The sequence below is a fragment of the Patagioenas fasciata genome, chromosome 2 (genome assembly GCF_037038585.1).
Source record: "Patagioenas fasciata isolate bPatFas1 chromosome 2, bPatFas1.hap1, whole genome shotgun sequence".
Taxonomy (NCBI): Eukaryota; Metazoa; Chordata; class Aves; order Columbiformes; family Columbidae; genus Patagioenas; species Patagioenas fasciata.
In genome coordinates this window covers 123,964,326-123,985,137 of record NC_092521.1, presented here as the reverse complement: position 1 = coordinate 123,985,137, position 20,812 = coordinate 123,964,326, and the positions used below count along the sequence as shown (strand labels likewise).

Sequence of the window (20,812 nt, the reverse complement as noted above, 5' to 3'; positions counted from 1 at the left end):
CGTAGGACTCTCCATCCTCTGAAAAGTGTAATACTGATCAGCTGAAGATTCCCCCACATTAACATGCTGCTTGACAAATTTGTCGCTGTTTTATACTCCGTGCATGTGCTGGCATGTATTTGGATGGTACAGTGTGTTGTGAACAGTTCATGTGAAGGTAGGTAGGAGAAGCAGAACTGAAAAAGAGCATTTAAAACTTGATACAATTCCTTCACATCTTTTATATATATCACAGATTTCTATTTGCAATAGCAGTTCACAGGGCTACTTAGTACCTTGTATCATTTTGTTTCAGCACCATTTTGATTTAACACCATTGGGAAGAGTCTTGTTGGCAATACCAAAACAGCATGAATTCCTCATTTGTAATTTTCACCTATTATCTATGTATTCCTTTCCTATGCATATTATTTTTTGTTGTTTGCTTCTACTTGTCCCAAAGAGACACAGCATTATCCTTCTCTGACCCTTCATAATTCTAATTATCTTGCAGTTTCAGCACTGCAGATGATTTTCTTCCTTGTCCTTTTTCTGATCTTCATTTCTGTTCTTAACTTCACTCCCACCAGTTCCTCCACTGCTTTACACTGAGCTGCCAAATAATTTTATCACACCTATTAATTTAAAATTTTTCCTCTTTATTTGTTCTGGTTTCAATACTGCTCTCCTTTGTTTTGCCTTTTGTTTTTTATTTCTCTCTAACCATCCTCTTTCCATTATTCACAACATCCCTCAGTATTTAGTGTGTTCCATGCTGAAATGTTTCTGATACCAGTTATGTATAGGAAATTATAATGGAATTTTTGTCCTACTCTGAATTTGTCTGGAATGGTACGAAAGTAATCACCTCTCTTCATGAATGACAGATAATTGATCTTATTATTACGGTAGTTATGTTACCTGCTATAGCCTGTCATTTTTAAATTACATTTTTCTTCATGCTGCAACAGATTTTCTTCAACACAGTTTCTGCTTTTGGATGTAATATCACGGCTGGAGTAATTACAAGATGAAATGTGTTTTACTCCAGTGTCACATGCATTATCAAATTTTAACAGTGCTCCTAAGAATGATGTAGTAATAATAGCGTTAAATCAGTATCCGAGCCACACAGCAGTACCTGAGTTAGTATATGCCCAAACTGTGCCCAAGAAGAGCTATAAAAGGGAATATTTTGTGCTGGAAATACAGAATACTTCTATGCAACTCAATGTAGACTGTTGGGTGAAGGTTCTGCCTCTGCAGGCACACCCAGCAAAGGGGGCACAGAATGCAGCAGACTCACATCCCGCTGGTTCAGAGTGCAGGTGAATGTGGAGCCTGTCAGAATTTGGACAAAACCCAAGATCATTTCTGCTCTGACCCTGTGGTTGTCCTGCTTGGGTGATGCTGGAAAAGCCACTTTTACTTTCTGTGCTGCAGCTTCTCCATCTGTAAAATAGTGCTAATATAGCTTAGCACTATTCTTCAAATATCTTTGTAAAAGCTCTTCATAAGAACGAGCAATGTGTACTCTTCTATGCCTCACTTCAGTGTAAGGTGGGCAGATTTTTGTCTGTCTCTTTCTCTGTGCATGTGTCAAGTGCAGGATGTAGTTTAGCGTTATATCATTTTATGTATGCCTTTTATGTGCATTACTCTCCATGTCTGAGATGCAACAGAACAAAATAATTTTAGGATGTCTTTTGCTCTTTTTTTCCTAGGAAAACTGAAATGCCCACTATACCCAACAGAACTGGTGTTTGCCTTGGACTCCTCTAGGACACTCACTCCTGAGACATTTGAACTGATGAGAGAGATTATGATAGCGATAGTGAGTGACGCCAGAATCAGAGACAGCAACTGCCCAGTGGGAGCCAGAGTTGCTGTTGTTTCCTACAACTCGGTTACCCACCACGTGATCCGCTTCTCAGAGTTTCACAACAAGAATAAGCTACTCAATGCACTAAAAAATATTTCTTACCAGACATCCTCCAGTGAACGAGACACTGGAGGTGCAATGAGATTCATTGTCAAGAATGTTTTCAAGAGAACTCTACAAGGTCCTAATGTGAGAAAAATAGCTGTGGTTTTCAGCCTTGGACCGGCCACAGATGCATCTTCTGTTAAACAAGCTGTCCTGGAGATGAGGGCAGTAGAAGTTGTTCCAGTAGTTATTGCTTTTGAAAACACGCCCCACATCTCCCAGGCTTTCCTGGTAAGAAATATACTAAACTTTTCTTCTTTATACTCAGTAATATTAGTTTAAAACAAGAAACATTAAATGTATTAGGTGATGCTAATCCCACATGTCATACTCTTGAGCACAGTGACTCACCTGAAACAAACTTTGATCCAAGTTCTGTTCACCAGTAGCTGTCAGTTAATTTTTAGTGATGCTAATGAAAGGTGTGAAAATACTGGAGATTTTACAAGAATACCTTAGCAGATGACAACAAAGATAATGTGTGCACACCATAAAATACATGAGTAACTTTATAGAGGAGAGATTTCGGGTCAGTAACTTTCTGATTAAAGCATCTGTTACAACTCTAATATTTTGGAACTATTCCCATCTACTTATAGTCCTATGAAGCAGATCATCGAACAGCAGATTCTTAGCTCTCTAGATGGTTCACTCTAAAATAGTAAAAGCTCACAGAATGTGTTTAGTAGGAAAACCTTCAATGTATCAGCAAGCCTTGCACAGTAAATGGCTACATGCAAATTCCTTGTTTGCACTCGGCAAAGAAGCTATCAAAAAAGGGTGGAATTTAGAAAATGCTTCTAATGCATAATAAGTGATTAAAAGTTTTAAAACCCTCTTATTCTTTGTACTAGCATTTCCATAGCTTTAGTGTATATGAAATATGTGTAGCAATGAATAGAAAGGAAAAACAATCAAAGAACTAAAATACTGAACGCTAGATAAAACACTAGTCTGATATTGGCATGTTTACATGCTAAGCTTTTTCAAAAACTAACCACAGGAATACTTAAAATAGCAAGAAATATCTGTGGTTTTCCTGTTGCCTGGACTTCAGGAATCAGCTCTGGTGAGGATAAAAATGTGCTGTTTTAACACTGGAGATTTTTGAAGAAGACAGTTCTTCCAGTGCACCTGGAGTCTGTTCCTTACGTCCTTCTTGTGGACCTGTTACTAAATGTAAATGATGTAAATGATCTTCATCAAGGCAAAAAATGCAACATTAGTAAAGAGTATCCACTTTCACTGCCAAGGATAGTAGAGATTCTCAAAGCAGTTTCTCAGATTAAAAAGCAAGCTTTGTTTTCTAGGCCAGTGTGACTTGAGAGCTTTTACTGAGGCTCCTTTTAATCATACTTTTGGAATGCTCTTTCCTAGAAACAAATGCAGCATGAGTAGTAAAGGAATGTGGTCATCTCTCCCAAGGTCTGGATGTTGTGCTTTCCTGGAAATTTATTTCAGAAGCTCTCTTTTCATTGGCAAATGGCTCATGTGCTGGAATTGGTTTTCTATGAAATAGCATTGAAATGAGGTTGCTGGCTTTATCTCAGAGAGTGCTGAACTTTGAGTTTAAATCTCACTTTTTTACCTAGGATCAATGCAAATAAAGATTCTTCTCTGCCTGTTCAATTATCTCGTTGCTTCCAAGTTCCTTCTCTAATTGCAAAACAATTGTCCTCACAGTCACTTCTACAATGAAAAGAGAACACATAGTTGGAGACACAAAGTTAGGAATAGACTTGTGTTTGTAGATTGGATTTTCAGTATTCTGGAATATGGCAGACAATGACTGGAGTTTTTTCACAGAAATATCTATGGCAGTTCAAGGTGTCTACTCTTCTTCATGTTTATCATGGAGGTGCCCTATAAACACTGAAACATCTGCAGGAACATTATGGGTCAATGTGTGTTGATCTCTGTGAGAGCAGAAGGAGTAATTTCCTAAAACCTTGGCTTACCAGCACAGTACTGTCTTGCTAAAGACCTTTAGGTGTATTTTAATAAAAAATGTATAAAACAGGCCAGTATTAGTGACATATAGGGATGTGCATCTCAAAGGTACCTCTCTGTCCAGCATCATCTATCACTCATTAAGACGTTCATGATCAAGAATGGTGCTAAATTCTTCTCTCCCTTCTTTCATCAGCTTCTAGGAAGTTAAACGTATGAGATATCACTCTGAAAAACTTTTAAGAGGGTACTCTGTCTCAAGGTTGTGTGCCTGGCATGTGTCCTATTTTGCTTTGTGCTGCGTCATATTGGGTAGGGTTCCTTGTTATGAGAAACAGTGTGGAGCTTCTGCTTCAAGAGAAAAACTGTAAAATGCCTCTGCTTGTCTGTTCTGGTGCAGAGCAATCTTCTCAGAAACAGATGTGTCTGTCCTACTTTTACCTATGAGTGAATGCGCACTCACTTTACAAAATAAGTTACCAGAACCTGAGTAGCACTTTGCCACTCGATGTGCTTTCCTCTTGTGATCTTGTTGCCCTTTCTCTGGCACTTCTCTAAAGAAACTGGATGGATGGAAGGCTGATAACAGGGCTTCTGCCCTCTTCCCTTGGGAGCACAGTGCAGGGAAGGGACACTGGAAACTGGCATACTGTGAGGCAACACAATTCATCCACCATTTTCACAATGGAGAAACTGTGAAGCAGCATGAGCATAGGAAGTCTTTGGAGCTGGAAGACATCATTCGGCTAAGTAGCCTGGCTTCTTAGTTGGATCTTGTGGCCCACATTGCAAATCCCTCCTATCCATTGTTGCAAAATCAACTATTAGAGTTACATTGTTAAGGTAGATAGCCCTCATCACTGAAGACTTCAAAATCCTCAAGCCAACAAACTGTTTCTCTTGTAAAGTATGAGGTGTATCATTGGTGCCCATAGACCAGCTAATGAAAATTCAGAACCTATTCTGAGGTGGTTTCTGCCTTTCTCTTATCTTTAAAGTAATAAAGCTCAACATTATTAGTAGTCACATCACTCTTAATAGGGCATATTGTACAAGTGCTGCAGGTAGAGTTTATCCTCTAAAATAAATTGCTGTATACTGCAAATTCACTAGAGCATGGGTTAATTTTTATTATTCTGCTGTTTAGCTTCTGAAAGGGTATTATCCTCAGGTCACTTACTGTAAAGAAAAAATATTAGAAAGGGTTTAGTAACTGCGGCTTCATTTAATACTTGCCAAGGGGTCCTACAGGGAAATGTGATTTGTGTATTATGAATGTCCTAGGAAATCATGCAATTGCATTTTAGACAGAAAGGTCCAAATTCAATTACATAAACTTGGCATTAAATAGTATTGGAGTGAGGTTGTATTTATATGGAATAATGTAGAAAAGATTGTGCGATAACTAGAAATTTTGTGTTGAGAGTAAATTATTTTTCTGTCTGATGAGGAATGACAGAAAGGATATACGAAAAAAATAATTGTGAGCAAGACATGGAAAATTTTTATGTCAATAAAAGGAAATTATTGATTTATGTTGTGTTAATGCTCACCAAAAATAATATGTGACCTTGCAGAAATTATAATACTGCTACACATGAAGGATTTTTTTAATTTAAAAGATATATTTCTTCCTTTCTTCCCTAACTTATACAGTAAAACTGCTGTTTTAAAATGGATTAAGTTGTGTTTATCTAACATGCAGTTGAAACTCATGGAGCAATGCCCAAGATTATTTTAGCCCATTTGGTTTTTATTCTGACTTTCATAATTAGATAATGCTATCTGGGAAAAAGACTTCCACGCCATGCATAGTCTATTAAGAGACCATATTTGGCACAATGGGACTTGTGTGGAAAACCCCAAAGGAAGACTGTGTTTCTCATTAAGACTGAACTATTTAGTCCCATTGATGTGGTTTCTATTGCAGATTAGTTATTTGAAATGAAATTTCTTCCTTTTCCTCAAGTGTCATGCTCAGCTTAGGGGTTTACAGGTGAGAAAGTGAAACTTACTGAAAAATCTCTATTCTTGTGCATATGTCTCAGGTCTCCTCATGAGAGCAAACCCAGCAGGATCTGACCTGTGACTTCTTTCACATTCACTAGATTTTGCTTATTTCCTAAAGCATTCATTCTCTTCACCCAAAAATGTGTCTTTCTAAAACCAATGAATTAAAAAATTTGCTTTAGAATATCGTTATAAAATATTATGTAGTCTAGTTAAGATAGACATACTCTGGGATCCATCACAGATTTAAAGTTTGTTCACCTTGCAAAATCACCACAAGGTGCCAGTGATCGCTGCTGCAGCTTCCTCTCCATGAGAAGAGTCATGTCCTAGGCAGATAGGAGGTTCACTGTCTTCCTTCTGTAAATGTGAGGAAGTTCATTTCAAGTTGCATCTGTTAGAGTAGAGCAAGTAGTGTGAGAGGGCAGACACCAACAGGGCACAGGCAAAAGCAAAGAGCTGTCTGCTGTTTCAGATGTTTCGGTAAGGAAAAACACTTGTCCGGACACAGAGTTCATAAGCGAGGATGAAAGTGATCCAAAGACCTGATACCAAATAACCTGGAAGCCTCCTCCCAGGGTGTTTTGCCCAGACAGATGATATTCTGGTCATCACATTCCCTATATTTATGATAGTGAATGCAAAAATGCTTACTTTGTTTACTCTGAAGAGAGGACTTGTTGAAGTAACTCTTGAAATGTGAACTATAATGATGGATACTGGGCCCCTCAGTTCAAGAAGAACAGGGAACTGCTGAAGAGAGTCCAGCACAGGGCAACAAAGATGATTAAGGGAGTGGAGCATCTCCTTTATGAGGAAAGGCTGAGGGAGCTGGGTCTCTCTAGCTTGGAGGAGACTGAGGGGTGACCTCATTCATGTTTATAAATATGTAAAGGGTGAGTGTCACGAGGATGGAGCCAGGCTCTTCTTGATGACAACCAATGATAGGACAAGGGGTAATGGGTTCAAACTGGAACACAAAAGGTTCCACTTAAATATGAGAAGAAACTTCTTAGTGAGGGTGACAGAGCACTGGAACAGGCTGCCCAGGGAGGTTGTGGAGTCTCCTACTCTGGAGACATTCAAGACCCGCCTGGACACCTTCCTGTGTAACCTCATCTAGGTGTTCCTGCTGCGGCAGGGGGATTGGACTGGATGATCTTTTGAGGTCCCTTCCAATCCCTAACACTCTGTGATTCTGTGAAATGGAGGGAGGAGGGAAGGGAGGAGAAAGGAAAGAAGGGAGGAGGAAGGGAGGAAGGAGTTGCTTCACTAAAGTCACAACTTGTGAAGGAGTCATTGCTGTGGATAAAGCTAACTGTTCGTTATCACTGTCCTTTCCTTCAAACTGCGGGAGAACCCAGGCAGACATACTAATTGAGGGATTTGTGTCTTGGCACAAGGACACAAGAAAGCGCGAAGCTTTTGTGGATTTGGACAATAGCACTAGAAAAATGGTTATATCTCATTTTAGGGCTTGATTAGGAACAAATCTATATGAGAATGCCACAACTGGGCTATGTGCACTGATTGTCTGCAGTGCAGATTTTTACTCCCCACAACCCCTGGCAATCAGTCTTCTGGGCTGAGTTCATGCACTAAATTTACACTTGATTGACAGCAAGAAATCGTAGAGCACTTACCCAGCAGTACTCACCTGGTGTCTTTATTTTTTTATTCTAGATGGATGATTCTGGATTGTTCCAAGTGCTAAATGTTCATGGCAGACAATACAATGAAGTGTTACGAAGATTTCAGCTCTGCACTTTGTGTTATGGTAAGACCAATACAGTATTTTGAATTGTCATTAAAGGAGAAATACAATATTATGTAGCATTGCCTAGTAAAGAGCAATGAGATAAGAAAAAGGGCTGAGGCTGTGTTGGATTCCTAAAGCTGAATCTTTTTTCAGTGAACATTATTTACTGGCAACTTATCACCTGTATTGTCATGACTGCCAGATCCACTTTAAAGGAAAATACTTAAGTTGGAAGAACATGTTTGTCCATCTTAAGTTTCATCAAATGTGGTGTCAAACATCTAGACCCATTTCCTTGCCTTTCTGGGACCTTCTACCTAGCATGAGCAAATGCTTTTATTTCAGTGTATTTGGATCCTTGTCTGACCAGAATGCCTGGCTGAAAAGAATGCACTTACTTGAATTGCATCCTAAAAGCAAGTGTTAATTAAATGTAACAGCGCAAGGCTACCAGTGTCCTTCAGCTTTAAAACCTCTGCATGACAAAGTTTACTAACCTTTAAGAAGCTGTAGCAACAATAATCAACGCTTTCTTCTGTGAAGGCAGTATCTTCCCAGACCGGTGAAGACAGGTAATAGGGATACTTCCTTCTCTCCTTCCTTTTCCTCATTCGTCAGAAGATAATTTCTGATCTTTCTATTGCTATGTAAAGCTGGAGAGTACCCCTGTGTATTCCTAGTGAGACACACAGTGGTCAGAAGGACAGATGAAGTATTAACAAGGAGTATCTCATTTTGTGACTCAGCTAAGGGTCTGACATTTGTGGCATGTGAGGTCCTCTGTGCAATAGTGCACATAAAAGCTTGGTAGAAAAACTTGTTAGTCTGCTGGAATATGGACAACCTACTTGTATATTCTGGGTGTGAGTTGGATTTACATTTTACAGAAAGTATTATAGTTTCAAAGGTCAGCAAATATTTTAAAAGACTTGACTGCAGTCGTTTTGCAATTTTTGCAATGTTCACCAACTTTGAATCCTGATCAGAGTCCTCAACAATTTGGTGAAGGTCACAAATATCACACAGACGCTCTTCTGCGAAGCACATCGTTGTGAAGATTGACCCTTGTGCTTTCTGCAATACCAGGAAAAATTGCAATTCTGAAAATGCCATTTTCTCTTCTTGACTCAAAGTGCTTTTTCAAAAAGTATTGATTTCTCCTCTTAGTGCCATAATATTTTAGGTTTTCTCCAAAAGCTTCCAGAAGTTGTATTAGTTAGGAATAAAACTTCTATTTAAATACCCACATAAATACATTCTGATATGTTGCCCAAATGGTAAAAAATTGCTACAGTTGGTGTATGTAGTGGTCTCTGTCATAACAAAAAAAATTAAATACCTTATGAAATCCGTACTGAAGTAAACAGGAGAGTTTTTGGGTTTTATTGATTTTAATGGGAAGTAAGGTCCTGATCTCCGTTTTTTCTAAATCTTGCTTTTTAAAAAAAAAAAAACAAACAACTTACACAAGAATAAACAGCCATAATGTAATTAACTCTATTCCTGTGATCTTTTTTATTTTAATGGGAAATAGAGCAACAATTGCCTTGCAGAACCTGGTGCATAATTATGTGCTTTCAGTCAGCCTTTATTTTCCTAACATGCATTGAGGTCTTTCTAGTGGTTTTGTTCTTTTTTTTTTCCTTAAAAAAAAAAAAAAAAAAGCACTATTCTGACACTTTAGATTTGTGATCACATTCATTGCTATATATTTGCTTTTTGATTTGTCTAAAAAAAGGCTAATTGATTTTTACGTTCTTTTTCAGACAAATGTAAACCAGATGCTTTTTGTGAACGTCCCAGACCTCGTTCAGTGAGAGCATATGTGGATGCTGCATTCATTCTGGATAGTTCACAGAAATTGAGTGGTGCTGAATTTGAGCAAGTCAAAGACTTCATGGGCAGAGCGGTCACTGCATTCAACATTTCCTCAGATCCAGAAACATCCGTTGTAGGGGATAGAATAGCTGTGGTGAGCCACGCACTACCAGATTTCAAAGCAGGCACAGGGAAGAGCCCAGTAAAGAAAGAGTTTGACTTTGTTACCTACCGCAGTCAGGACCGAATGAGAAGATATATTAAAGAATCTCTTCAACAGCTGAATGGAGAGGCTGCCGTCAGTTATGCCATACAATGGACAATTGGTAACATTTTCTCAGGGGCTCCCAATCCAAGACCACTCAAATTTATCATCATTATATCTGCTGGAAAAACAAGTCAATGGGATAAAAAAATGTTAAAAAATATTTCCCTGCAAGCTAAGTGCCAAGGCTATGCACTGCTTGTAATTTCACTAGGGAAGTCCTATGACAGAAATGAACTGGAAGAGCTTGCAAGCACTCCTCTGGAACAACATTTGATTCAGCTTGGCAGAATCCACAAGCCTGAACTTGACTACGTAATGAGGTTTCTGAAGCCATTCATACGCTTCCTCAGGAGTAAGTTATCACATCATAGGTGTTAGGGATTTTTATCCTTTTTTTGGTTTCCCTGTGAATTTTCAGTATTCTGCAGAAGTGCTGGATGGATAAGATTTGAGTGTACTTGTGGATGTGCATTGCTGGGCAGGTTATATTCATTCTCCCTTCACAGAGGTCTTCAACCTTTTTCTTTGAGTAAAATCGGGGATTATATCCATCCTCCTTCATTCCAGGAGTCTTTATTTTGGTGACTGACGTCCAAGGGCCTGTTGTTTGCTATCAGTTTCACAAAGAGCTTAACCAGGAACAACTGATGGAATGGATGTGGCTTTGACGCTGCAGGAAGCTCTGCTAAGATTGCCATTGCCATGTATCACGGCTGCTTTTTCTTTGCTCAGAAATATCCCTGATTTTGAGAAATAAATATTTGGTTATAAAAATGTTCTTTTCAAAAGCACAAACACCACCAACATTTTCGTGCAGAGTACCCTCACCAACAGATAGTTAAGGTTTTCCATTGCCTTTAGATTTTAATATCACTGAGGCCTGCCCCTTCTAATTGGATAGAAAATCCCCAGTACAGTTCTTTAAGGGACTTTGCCCTAATCGTGTGTTGTATATTCAGCAAGGAAAACATATAGCTAGGGAGGAAATCAGCCATCATCAAGGTTTTTTAAATACAGGTCAATGGAGAATGCAAATGGGAACTCACAATTAATTTTATAATGCATATATGGAAATCCTGCTACACTGCTGGGAAAAATTGACTGTGAAGCTAAATGTTCTACATTGGAGTAAAATACTGACAAGTGCCCTGCTTCTGTTAGTGAGCAACTCCAGATCACCCTCAGTGGGATCTAGGTACTTCTGCCTCATCACTCAGCTTTGGAAGCCCAAGACCTAACTTTTTTGCTACTGTAAAAATATAAAATCTATCTGTCAAAATGAGAACAGTCTAATGATTGTCTGCATCCTCTACAAAGTGTGTTAAATTGTGAATAGAGACTACATAAAAACACATCAAACATTATGTTATTCATAGCCTTTGTTAGTGGCTTTTAGTTAAAAAAGTCAGAACAACCTACTAAGGAAATAAAAAACCAAAGTATAAGTGTAATCCACACATTCATCTAAACTTAAGTTTATTTAGGTCCTTCATTATTTCATTCAAGTTAATTGCGCTTTTGCCTACTGGTAGGTGCAAAATCAGAACACCATAGCATATATCTTTCTATATGTAGTGTTTGTGATATGTGTATAAAATTAATGAAGTCATTTGATTTGTAGCTATTCTTGGATAAAAGTCAAAGCTTTGCCAAAATCTTCTAAATCCCACAAACCTGATGAATTTTGTTACTGTCCTCTGAACAGGTGAGAATAACTACCCACCAGAAGAGCTCAAGGGAAATTGTAGTGGACTCCACTTTCAGAGCCAAAGACGTGTAAGTCCATTACATAATTATGTGAATACTGGGAGGTGTCCTGGTTTTGGCTGGAATAGAGATAATTTTCTTCCTAATAGCTAGTATAGTGCTGTGTTTTGGTTTCTTTCAGCTCAATGCTATTCCCAGGATTTCAGTGAACTCAAACTGAACTGCAGAGCAGATATCAGAATAGTCAGTAGGTGCTTAGCTAGAAGCAGCAGACCTTGTTCTGGAATAAGCCCTGCAAATCATTCTTAACTTTTTCTTGAACTGAGTTTCCTGAGAATGGGGTTTGGGTTTTTGCAATCAAATGTTAAGCCATGCTTCATAACTTTTTCCTGAATTCTTTCTAGCTTTCCAGCCATTCCTGAGATGTGAATATTAACCACAGATAACCATATTGTAGGAAGAAAATCGTCAGTACCATGAAGAGACAAAATGGCTTTCACATGTGATTTTCTGCTATTCAACGTCCCTCAATGTATTAGCAACATTTGTTGAAATCATGATCTGATGATGTCTCTTTCAAAAACTACTAGATGAGAAGTCATTTTAGTAATATCTGCTATGAAAAATTATGATGAATGCAGAGAGACACTTGGTCATTGGGAGGCCCTCTCTTCCAGTATCGATGGCACCTACCTGCCTTATGGCAGCTGGTCTAATTTAGACAAGAAGTAGATTACCTGAGCAAAGGTGCCTCTTTGCTTTCTCTATGGTCAGGATATGCTCTCCCATGAGAATTTAAAGTTGGAAGGGGATTTGTGATCCTGGCTGGATTTTTAAAATCTCGGAATAGTCAGGTAATTCATAACAGTCTTATTAACATTGAAACACTTCTGTTTTGATGAAAGACTGAATTCCACTCCAGAAGCTGTTTAAATAAAAAGATAATTTTCTCTTCCATTGTACAGAAACCTGCGTACACAAGTACACACTGAACAGCGATAAGTTGTGGATGCAGGGAGTCTCATGTAGACCTTTCCCACTGTATGCGAGTCAACCACTTTATTCCATAAATGTGACAGCTTCGGTGAGCCTACTTTGAGCTCTCTTTGTTAAACAAACGTGGCTGTATGGTGATGATCTTTTACTGCTCACAGACCTCTGGATGAGCCCAATTTAAGTTTCATTTCAATCATTTAGCTTAAGTAAATGCATATTAATAGAATTAATCACTTAGAATTATAAGGTTGTGTGATTTTTAATATATTGTCTGCCTCATGTTATTTAGCTGAATTTGCTGGAATCTTAAACTGCATGTTGTAGAATTCTGCTCATATTCACCAAACTTGTATCTACTTAATGAAAACAAAAGCAGCTACAGACCATCATGAACACCTGCAAGATAAGGCCTGTTCTGCACTTTATTGGGAAGAACAGAATTTGCTCAGGAAGAATAATGCCTCCTTCAAGGCCAGCAGGAAGCGGCAGACCGTTATGGACACCTGAAAGACCTGTTTTGCATGTTGCTGAACAAATAGGATTCATTCAGACAAAACAACATCTTCAAGGCTGGCACAAAGCGGCTACTGACTGTGAACAATATCTGCAGTTAAACACAATGAAGGCCCATCTGAGGTCAGTAAAAAGGATCCAGTGAGAAGCAAGAAGGGGGTCCAGGCTCGAATATTGCTGTTGGACTGAATCATGGTGTAAGGGGCAGGTAAATAGTCTGTAAGGGTATAAAGACCCAGGGATTTCTATGCTTGACTGGAACCTCTGCAAAGGCACCCAGTTCAAGCCAACCCTGCTGCTGTTCTGCTCCATTAAATTATTTATTTCTGCAGACTTTGATGCCTGAGAGTTTGCTTCAAGAGACCTAGGATCCAGACTTTGGAGTGACCTGACACTACGCCCCTGGAGGGGAGGCAAGCAGGTTGACATGTAGAATAATGAAACTTTGAAATCCTAACCAAACAATATAAATAATCGGGTGTACACACATCTTCCTTAGGCCATAAATAAATATAATCCCTTACCTGTTTTCCCTACCCTCAGTGTCTCCTAGACATGAACCATTGATCAAGTCTGGGGCTAAGTTTGGATCCAGCTGCACCTAGACTCCTCTCTGAGAAGGAGTTTAGAAAGGAAGGAGGTCCATTCTGAACCTCGTGGCTCAACAGGAGGACCTCCCTCTATGCTTTCACATCTCCTGTCCCCACAGAAAAACAACTAAAACAACTCTCACCCAATTCTGCTTGGCATATTTCCTCCATGCAAGTACTAGAGTGAACCTTGCCATAGAACTCTATTAAGTAGCACTTTTCTTTAAGTGATCTAAACACTACTCTGTGGTAAGCAGGACCATAAATCACTCATCCGTGACAGTATTAAATAGCTTTTAATTTAATAACTGTATTTAACAACGTTAATCTGCAAGAAGTTTTTATGTCAAGTGACAATGTTAATTATTTTCTGAAGGCTTTCATCAGGGAACTTGTAAAAATCTTTCCGGAAATCCCGGACATTCAGGCAGACTTGTATTGCCCACATGGCTAGTGATTCTTTCAAAGATAGGTTTATGATAAAAGACTTGGCCCTACATGTTTGCTCTTCCTCGGTAGAGCACATTTATTGATGTCTCTACCAACTCTGCTTCTTTTTATAGTATAATACATACTAGTTTGCCTGCTGCATACATTATGCTGATCTATAAACTTCCCAGAATTTTTCTGTAAGACCTGATGTCAATTCTGCCAATTTTCATCCTTCTGGTACTACAGTAGCTTGAAGCAAGAGGCTGCAAACCACAGTTAGCACTTCAACTTTTTCATTCCTGATGCCCTTTAAAACATGTCACCCTTTAGATGAGTATTTTCTGCTCTTGGCAAGTTACTACTGCTTGAAACTTCTCCTACCAACATGGCAGATGTTTCAGGCAGATCCTCTGTGCGTCACCTACATGTGCAGAAAAGGGACAGGATTCTAGCATAGGAACCTCTCTGAACTCCTTCATGGTATACCCAGATGAAAAGTACTCATTTAATTGTCTGCCATAGCCTTGTTTTGTTTGAAATCTCATACACATTCATCAATTATTTGCCATATAGACTCTGTCAGATTCTCATTCCTGATATTTTTGAAAAGTGTTGATTATTTGGTTTTATAACTTGGTTTTATAACCCAAGACTATATTTTGCCTCACTTTCTTGTATTTTTACATATGGTTTCCAAGGTTTCTTTTTCTGTTTTCCATTTTACTGTAACTTACGCCTTTTGGAACGTTTTTTTACCTCACAGTAGCCTTTCATATGCTGGTGTGAATGTGTTTATCTAAAAGTGTTATCTTTAAATGTCACACAACAGTAGGATGTCATCATCATGGTAGTTAAATGGAGCCTTTCACTGTTGGGCTTTCCACCTTTGCAGCCTCTGTAACTGCCTTTAACACACCACAGATGGCATCACCTTTCTGGAAAGAAAATCTGTTTCTTCTTTTGATGGGATTCTGTCCCTTCAGTCTCCTTTTGAGCTTTGCCAACTTCTGCTCCAGGCTTAATCTGAGTATACAAAGCTTTTATTGACATCAAACCAGAGGAAATGTCACTGCAAATATCACACTCTCTCACATCCATTCTATGCTCCTCTAGACTTGTCTTTAAATGTTCTGCCAAAACCTGCCTAATATTAACTGCCAGCAATGTGGTACCATTTTATTTTAAAGGAAGACAATCCTTTCTGAAGAAGCTACAGAATTTCTCCTGTGCTTACTGAATCTCAGCTCTTCCTCCTTCCAAGATTTTCGCATCAATACGTCATCTCTTTCTGGCACTGTGCATGATTCTGGAAAACTATTTTGGAAAATATTATTGTGCCAGCCCTGGCCCTTTAGCTCCTTTTTAAAAGCCAAAAATTTGACTCCATAATATCTTTCCTATACACCTCAAATATTTGAAAGAATGAGAGAAATTGTAACTGTAATGGTCAATGTCACCAAAATCAGAAACAATGGCTTCTCTGCGGGAACCAGAGTCACTGTTGTCTCCTACATGTTGGTTGTCCACAACCTAGTCTGCTTCTCAGAGACCTGCAACAAGAATAAACACCTCAAGGGTCATAAAAATCTGAAACTGGACATCTTCAAGTGAATGTAATATTGGCAATGCACTGAGGTTTTTGCCAGCAAGCTCTTCAAGTGAATTATCTGAGGTCCTAACAGAAGAAAGAGCTGCATTTTTCTGTCAGATCTCACCACAAATGTCTTCTATTAAAAGCTACAGACCTGAAGTAAACTGAATTGGATATTTTTCCTGTCGCTTTTGCTTTTAATGATATCCCCAGCAATGAGAAAGTGTTTGAGGTAATAAGTTTGCTTACTTCTTTCTTTTTAGCAGTCAATAAAAAGACCTACACAGGCTAAGAAATATGTAGAAGAGGACAGTTTGACAGTTTAACAAAGCAATGTGCAAGCGGGATGAGAGAGATTATGAGCAGAACTACAAGTTTTTGTTCAGAATTAGTTCTATTGCATTACTAGGATCAAAAATCTTGAATCTGGGAATGGGTAGTTAAGAAGTCTTAAGCCACATAAAGAATCTGATAAATAATATCTTGAATCTGGCTGCCTCCTTATGGATAGTTGAGAGCACGAGTCAATAACAAAGCTTTTAATTGTACCGAAAAAAAAAAAAATCATGGTTTTCCCACTGTTTCCTTTAATGGTTGCCTGCATTCCTCTCTCTCTACCCACACCTAATCAATTCTGGTGTGTGTTAGTGGGTTAGCAACAGTGCTTATGAGGTTTTTCGCAATCCTTGTCTTTAACAACTTCCTGCCAATTCTTACAGGGTTATGTAAACCCCTTTGTCCTCTGACTACCTCTCATAACTCCAATTAGTCCCTTGAATTACTGGCTGTCGTGAGTGCTGCAGGGATTCACGGCTGCTTGCTGAGTGAGTGTATTTTTGACTTTTCCTACATTTATTTGTCCTACAACCTTGAGCTCTGCCCCTATAGGGTAATTCCACATTACTGCTTTCTTTTCCATTTTAGCTCCTGTGAAAGGCTGTCTAACATCTGGTGAGAATGGTTTATTTTAAAATATAATTTATAAACTTTGGGAACCATATTCATCCTAGGTGTGAGTGGTGTAACATGAGGTTTACCTGAAGACAAAAATGGGTGCATGATGTGTGGGTTTTGGATCAGATTTTGTTAGGTAAAAAATTGTATACAATAGAGAAACAAAGGTATGACTCACAGAGATTACCAAATAATGGTGAAACTGTACAGAATACTGCATGAGAATTTGTTTTGCACATAGTATTTTCCTGCAAAGACATGCAGAAGTAGTAGATTTTCTCCTGAAAAACTGAACTATTTCAAGCTGTTGTCTTCTGTGGTAGCTCTAGTAGCTCACTTACAGTAATTGAGTTACTTCTTCAGTATTTCTCAGTCATCTGAGTATAGATTATTGAAAACATCACCCATCGCAACTCACTTCAGTGCTAGTTTACTCCTAGCTGTGAAAGCCAAAACAAGTTTATCCACACAGGATTTTAGTACCAGCATCTGTACCTAAAAGAAAAGTGGTAATGAATTTGTTTCATTGTCAGCAGTGTGATGTGATGACACGGCACTGATGGAACAAGTATTATTTTAGAGATGTAAGCTACATACCATACCAGACTGCTCATTTCAGCACATCTGGCTCATTTCACTACTGCTACACATGCCAAGCTTTTAGTGAAGCTCATGTGGTTTCCATGCAAAGACATCAAGTTAATGGGCCTCGTCACTTTGTAAAGAGCCTTCACTTTTGTGGAGATTTTGGCTGAGCAATTCCTTTGCAAATAGAAATCGCAAACAATACTTCTGTGGGTAGCAAAAAGAAAGAGCTCCGTATGGCTCAGGAGTAGGTCTTGTCTTCTACTTGTCTAAACATCAAGTATACACTTGTATACTCTCCATCTATAATCGGCACAGATTTATCACCGACTCAAGAACCCTTCTTAACTACAGACTCTCAGCCTAGACCCATAACTTCTGTGTTGCTCAGTCTAAGATGAGACCTATTCAGTCCTCAGTGCTACTTGGTGTTACTAAATATGCCATTTCCCAGTCAACAAGCCATGAACACAACTAATTACAAAACTGCAGCAGGTGAGTTTAGTTGTAGTGAACTCTCAGCCATTCCCAGAATGATCCTCTGTGTTGCAGTATAGGGTTGCTGTTAGAACATCATTTGGTTCATCTGTTAGTTGCAATGTCTTATTGTGTGATTGCCCATCAAGTGTTGACTACCTCAGAGAGTGTTTTCAACATTAATTTCAGTGGATGTGGCTTCTGGCCCTCAGTCAACATTAAGAGGGGGCGCAGCCCAGAATGCAGGTAATCCCTTGGGATTAGTTTGCAGGGGTGAATCTAAATGTAATGAAACCTTGTCAGAAACTAAGCATGTGCAAAATAATTTTCTTAATTGTTTTATTTCAATGTACTTTAACCTATTTTTTAATACAGAGAAGTGCTAATTAATTTATATTCTTTTAGAGACAGGTGCAACCCAGATCTCTATATTTGTGAACATCTCAGGTGCTTTCCACTCCAGAAATATGCAAATGCTTCTGTCATCTTAGGTAGGTCATCAAAAATTATCAGCAACAACTCCAAAAAGTCAGAGACCTCTTGACCAAAACATTTGATGCTTTGGCGATCTCCTGCCAGCGTAGTGGAGGTAGAGAAGCTGTGGTGAGCCATCATGGTCTCCCAGGAGCAAAGAGAAACCAAGTGGAATTAGAAATTTGATCTTGTAAGCTATAATGCTAAACAGTTCATGAGATTGCACATTACAGAATCCCTTCAACAGCTGAATGGAGACGCTGCTGTTGGCTTGGCCATAAAATGGACAGTTAAAAATATTTTCCCAAAAGCTACCACTCAGAGAAACTGCAAGGTCATCATTGTTGTTTCTGCGGGAGAATCCAGTGAAGTCCAGTTAAAAGTGTAATTTGTTTTTCCATTGCCATTTTCCAGGGGTATCTATTTGTATTTTGGTTTTGTATTTGTTTTTAATTCATGAACAGAAACTGCTGACCCTGTAACATGTTAATAAAAAGATCTCAGAGAGGGCTTTTCATGGCACAAGCCACAAAGAGGTGTGAAGAATGTATAAATGGGAGAAAAACTCTTTAATGTCTACTGCCCAGCAGATTCTTGATAGAATAAATTCAGTGGAAATAACATACTGTAACTGACCCAGCAGCTTAGCTCTCTACTGGACAGCAAATTGATATTGAATTGAAATATTTTTTTTAATTTAAAAAAAAAGTTTAATCTCTAGGCAAACATTAAGAATTTAACTGTAGCTCTGCTAAACGTTGCTTCCCATGGGTATAAATAATTTGTGGTAGAAATGCTGTGTGTGCAGATAAAAAAAATTTGCTTTTAATCTATCATCAGGAAGATAACTTTGAGAAAGAGAGCAATTTGACCGATGTAATAACAAGTAATGGAGAAATGTACACTTGTTGTTGCTCAGGCTTAAGTGTATCAATGTTATGAACAATATAAAATCAAAACCTTTGAAATTGAGTTCAAATTCTAATGATATATTTGGTGGTAAACTTTATTTCTTTGTTCTGCTTTCTTGACAGGGTCTTTCAGCAGTCACCAAACAGAAAAATGTTAATGAGAGGCACAGCACAGCCTCCAGCAACCCGACCTCTAGCCAAGAGACTCAAGGCTTTCATGAGTCCAGATAGTCATCTTTTTGATTTGACACATACTTTACATTTTATATTGGCGCTGTTCTTTTCATACTAGGACCCTTCATGGTAAACTATATTTATTTCTGATGGGAGAGAATGGAACAGGAAACATAAAGGCCCATTAAGACTGTGGGCAAAGCGGGCAGTTGCCTGTGGTGGGAAATGGCTGTCATGTGCCAAGCAGCCTCATTGCCCGTGGCACAGGAGACAGGCTCCATTCTGTCAGCACCAGCTACTGACTTGTCCGGACTTCGGCCACTGCCAAGAATGGGGAGCAGGGTGTTTGGAGCAGCTTTTAACTCTGTTGAGGCCACCTCTCCCAGCAGCAGCTGATGGTATCTTCAACCTCTCTTTTTGGCAGCAGGCAAAGAGAGCCATGCTCCTCTCCTTTCCCTCTCTGCCCCCGTAGCATCAGCAAACCTTCATCCTTCTCTCCCTCTCCTCCTGCACCCCAGGAGCTGCAAGACCTTTGCTAGTGCTGGGGAGCAGGGAGGAGCAGCAGACTCTGGGTCACAGGAATGGAGCTGGACTGGAGAGGAGGCCCCACCACGGCGCAACCTGAAGGAGAGGAAGAGAAGGGGAAGAGGTGTGACTTGGTGAGGGAGACAGAGCGAGCTGCCTTTAACTTGAATAACACTACTCACAGTTTCCAAACTACCTCTGCGTAACTGATGCTTTCCCACAGTGTTGGAAAACCTTGAGTTGCCTCTGTCCAGAGACCTGACTTTCTACTCTCTGAAAGACATTTGGCAGGCATTTCAATCTTGAGTATGAATTGTCCGATAACTGTGTGTTTTTTTCTGTGAAGACTGACTGGAAATTCAGCAAAGTGACTCAGGGTAAATTAAGCAATGCCTTAAGAGGGCACATGCATATTCAACAAAATTACTGTGAGTATGAGCTTTCCTTTCCTTCTCTGTTTCATATAATGCAATTAATACAAAAAGTTTTGGTTTAAAATATATACATCTAGATGTAGCCATAGTAAGCTCTTTTGACTTAAGTGGATGAGGAAAGCTATTAGTAATTTACAGTATCAAACATGTATGAGTTTGTGTTCTTGAAATATAGTTTGATAGTCTTAAGACATCATGGGAGTTTGGATCTACATAACCCCTTGGGAGCTCCTATGTGACTTCCATTTACTTGGATTTTTCTTCGTAGTCTTTTATTGAAAAGCTTAGTGAATTTTTGTACACATGTACATATGCCTCTCGAGTAAGACAATGACTCCGAGTCGTTAAAAAAATTACAGGATATATCTTGGTAAATACACAAATAAAGGGAAGAGGAAAATATATCTATATAGCAGTTCACTGAACTGAACAAGACAAGAGACTGCAAATGATAGGAAAAAATAAAATTCCTTCTTCATTTCATTGCATAGTTGATGAAGTGACCAAAAGTTTCTTGATTGTGCTGAGAGACAGAATTTCTTCCCTTATGTACATTTGTGTTCTACAAAGGAAGTGTTGAAAGGTTACCATAAAATCACCAGGAATAAAAATTATCACCTTCAGAGCACACAGCTTTGAAGTGCATTGACTCAGTTTTCCAGATTCTTGCAATTGGCT

At 38.9% G+C, this 20,812-nt stretch overlaps 1 protein-coding gene across 1 annotated transcript; it reads left to right on the top strand.

Moving 5' to 3' along the window:
• The first annotated feature begins 1,605 nt into the window (after window positions 1–1,605).
• LOC136097742 (collagen alpha-6(VI) chain-like) lies at window positions 1,606–13,318 on the top strand. The gene is made up of 5 exons (XM_065830498.2): window positions 1,606–2,197; window positions 7,610–7,703; window positions 9,452–10,123; window positions 11,477–11,547; window positions 11,883–13,318. The coding sequence occupies exons 1-5, from the start codon at window positions 1,679–1,681 to the stop codon at window positions 11,898–11,900; spliced, it is 1,374 nt and encodes a 457-aa protein (XP_065686570.2). The 5' UTR covers window positions 1,606–1,678; the 3' UTR covers window positions 11,901–13,318.
• The last annotated feature ends 7,494 nt before the right edge of the window (window positions 13,319–20,812 follow it).

What these genes read in the sequence shown, in the direction of transcription:
- LOC136097742 (XM_065830498.2), top strand. Translation starts at nt 1,679, where the DNA reads ATGTCTTTTGCTCTTTTTTTCCTAGGAAAACTGAAATGCCCACTATAC. An exon ending in ACATCTCCCAGGCTTTCCTG is followed by an intron (nt 2,198 to 7,609) that starts GTAAGAAATATA and finishes TTTTTATTCTAG; the next exon opens with ATGGATGATTCTGGATTGTT. An exon ending in GCTCTGCACTTTGTGTTATG is followed by an intron (nt 7,704 to 9,451) that starts GTAAGACCAATA and finishes GTTCTTTTTCAG; the next exon opens with ACAAATGTAAACCAGATGCT.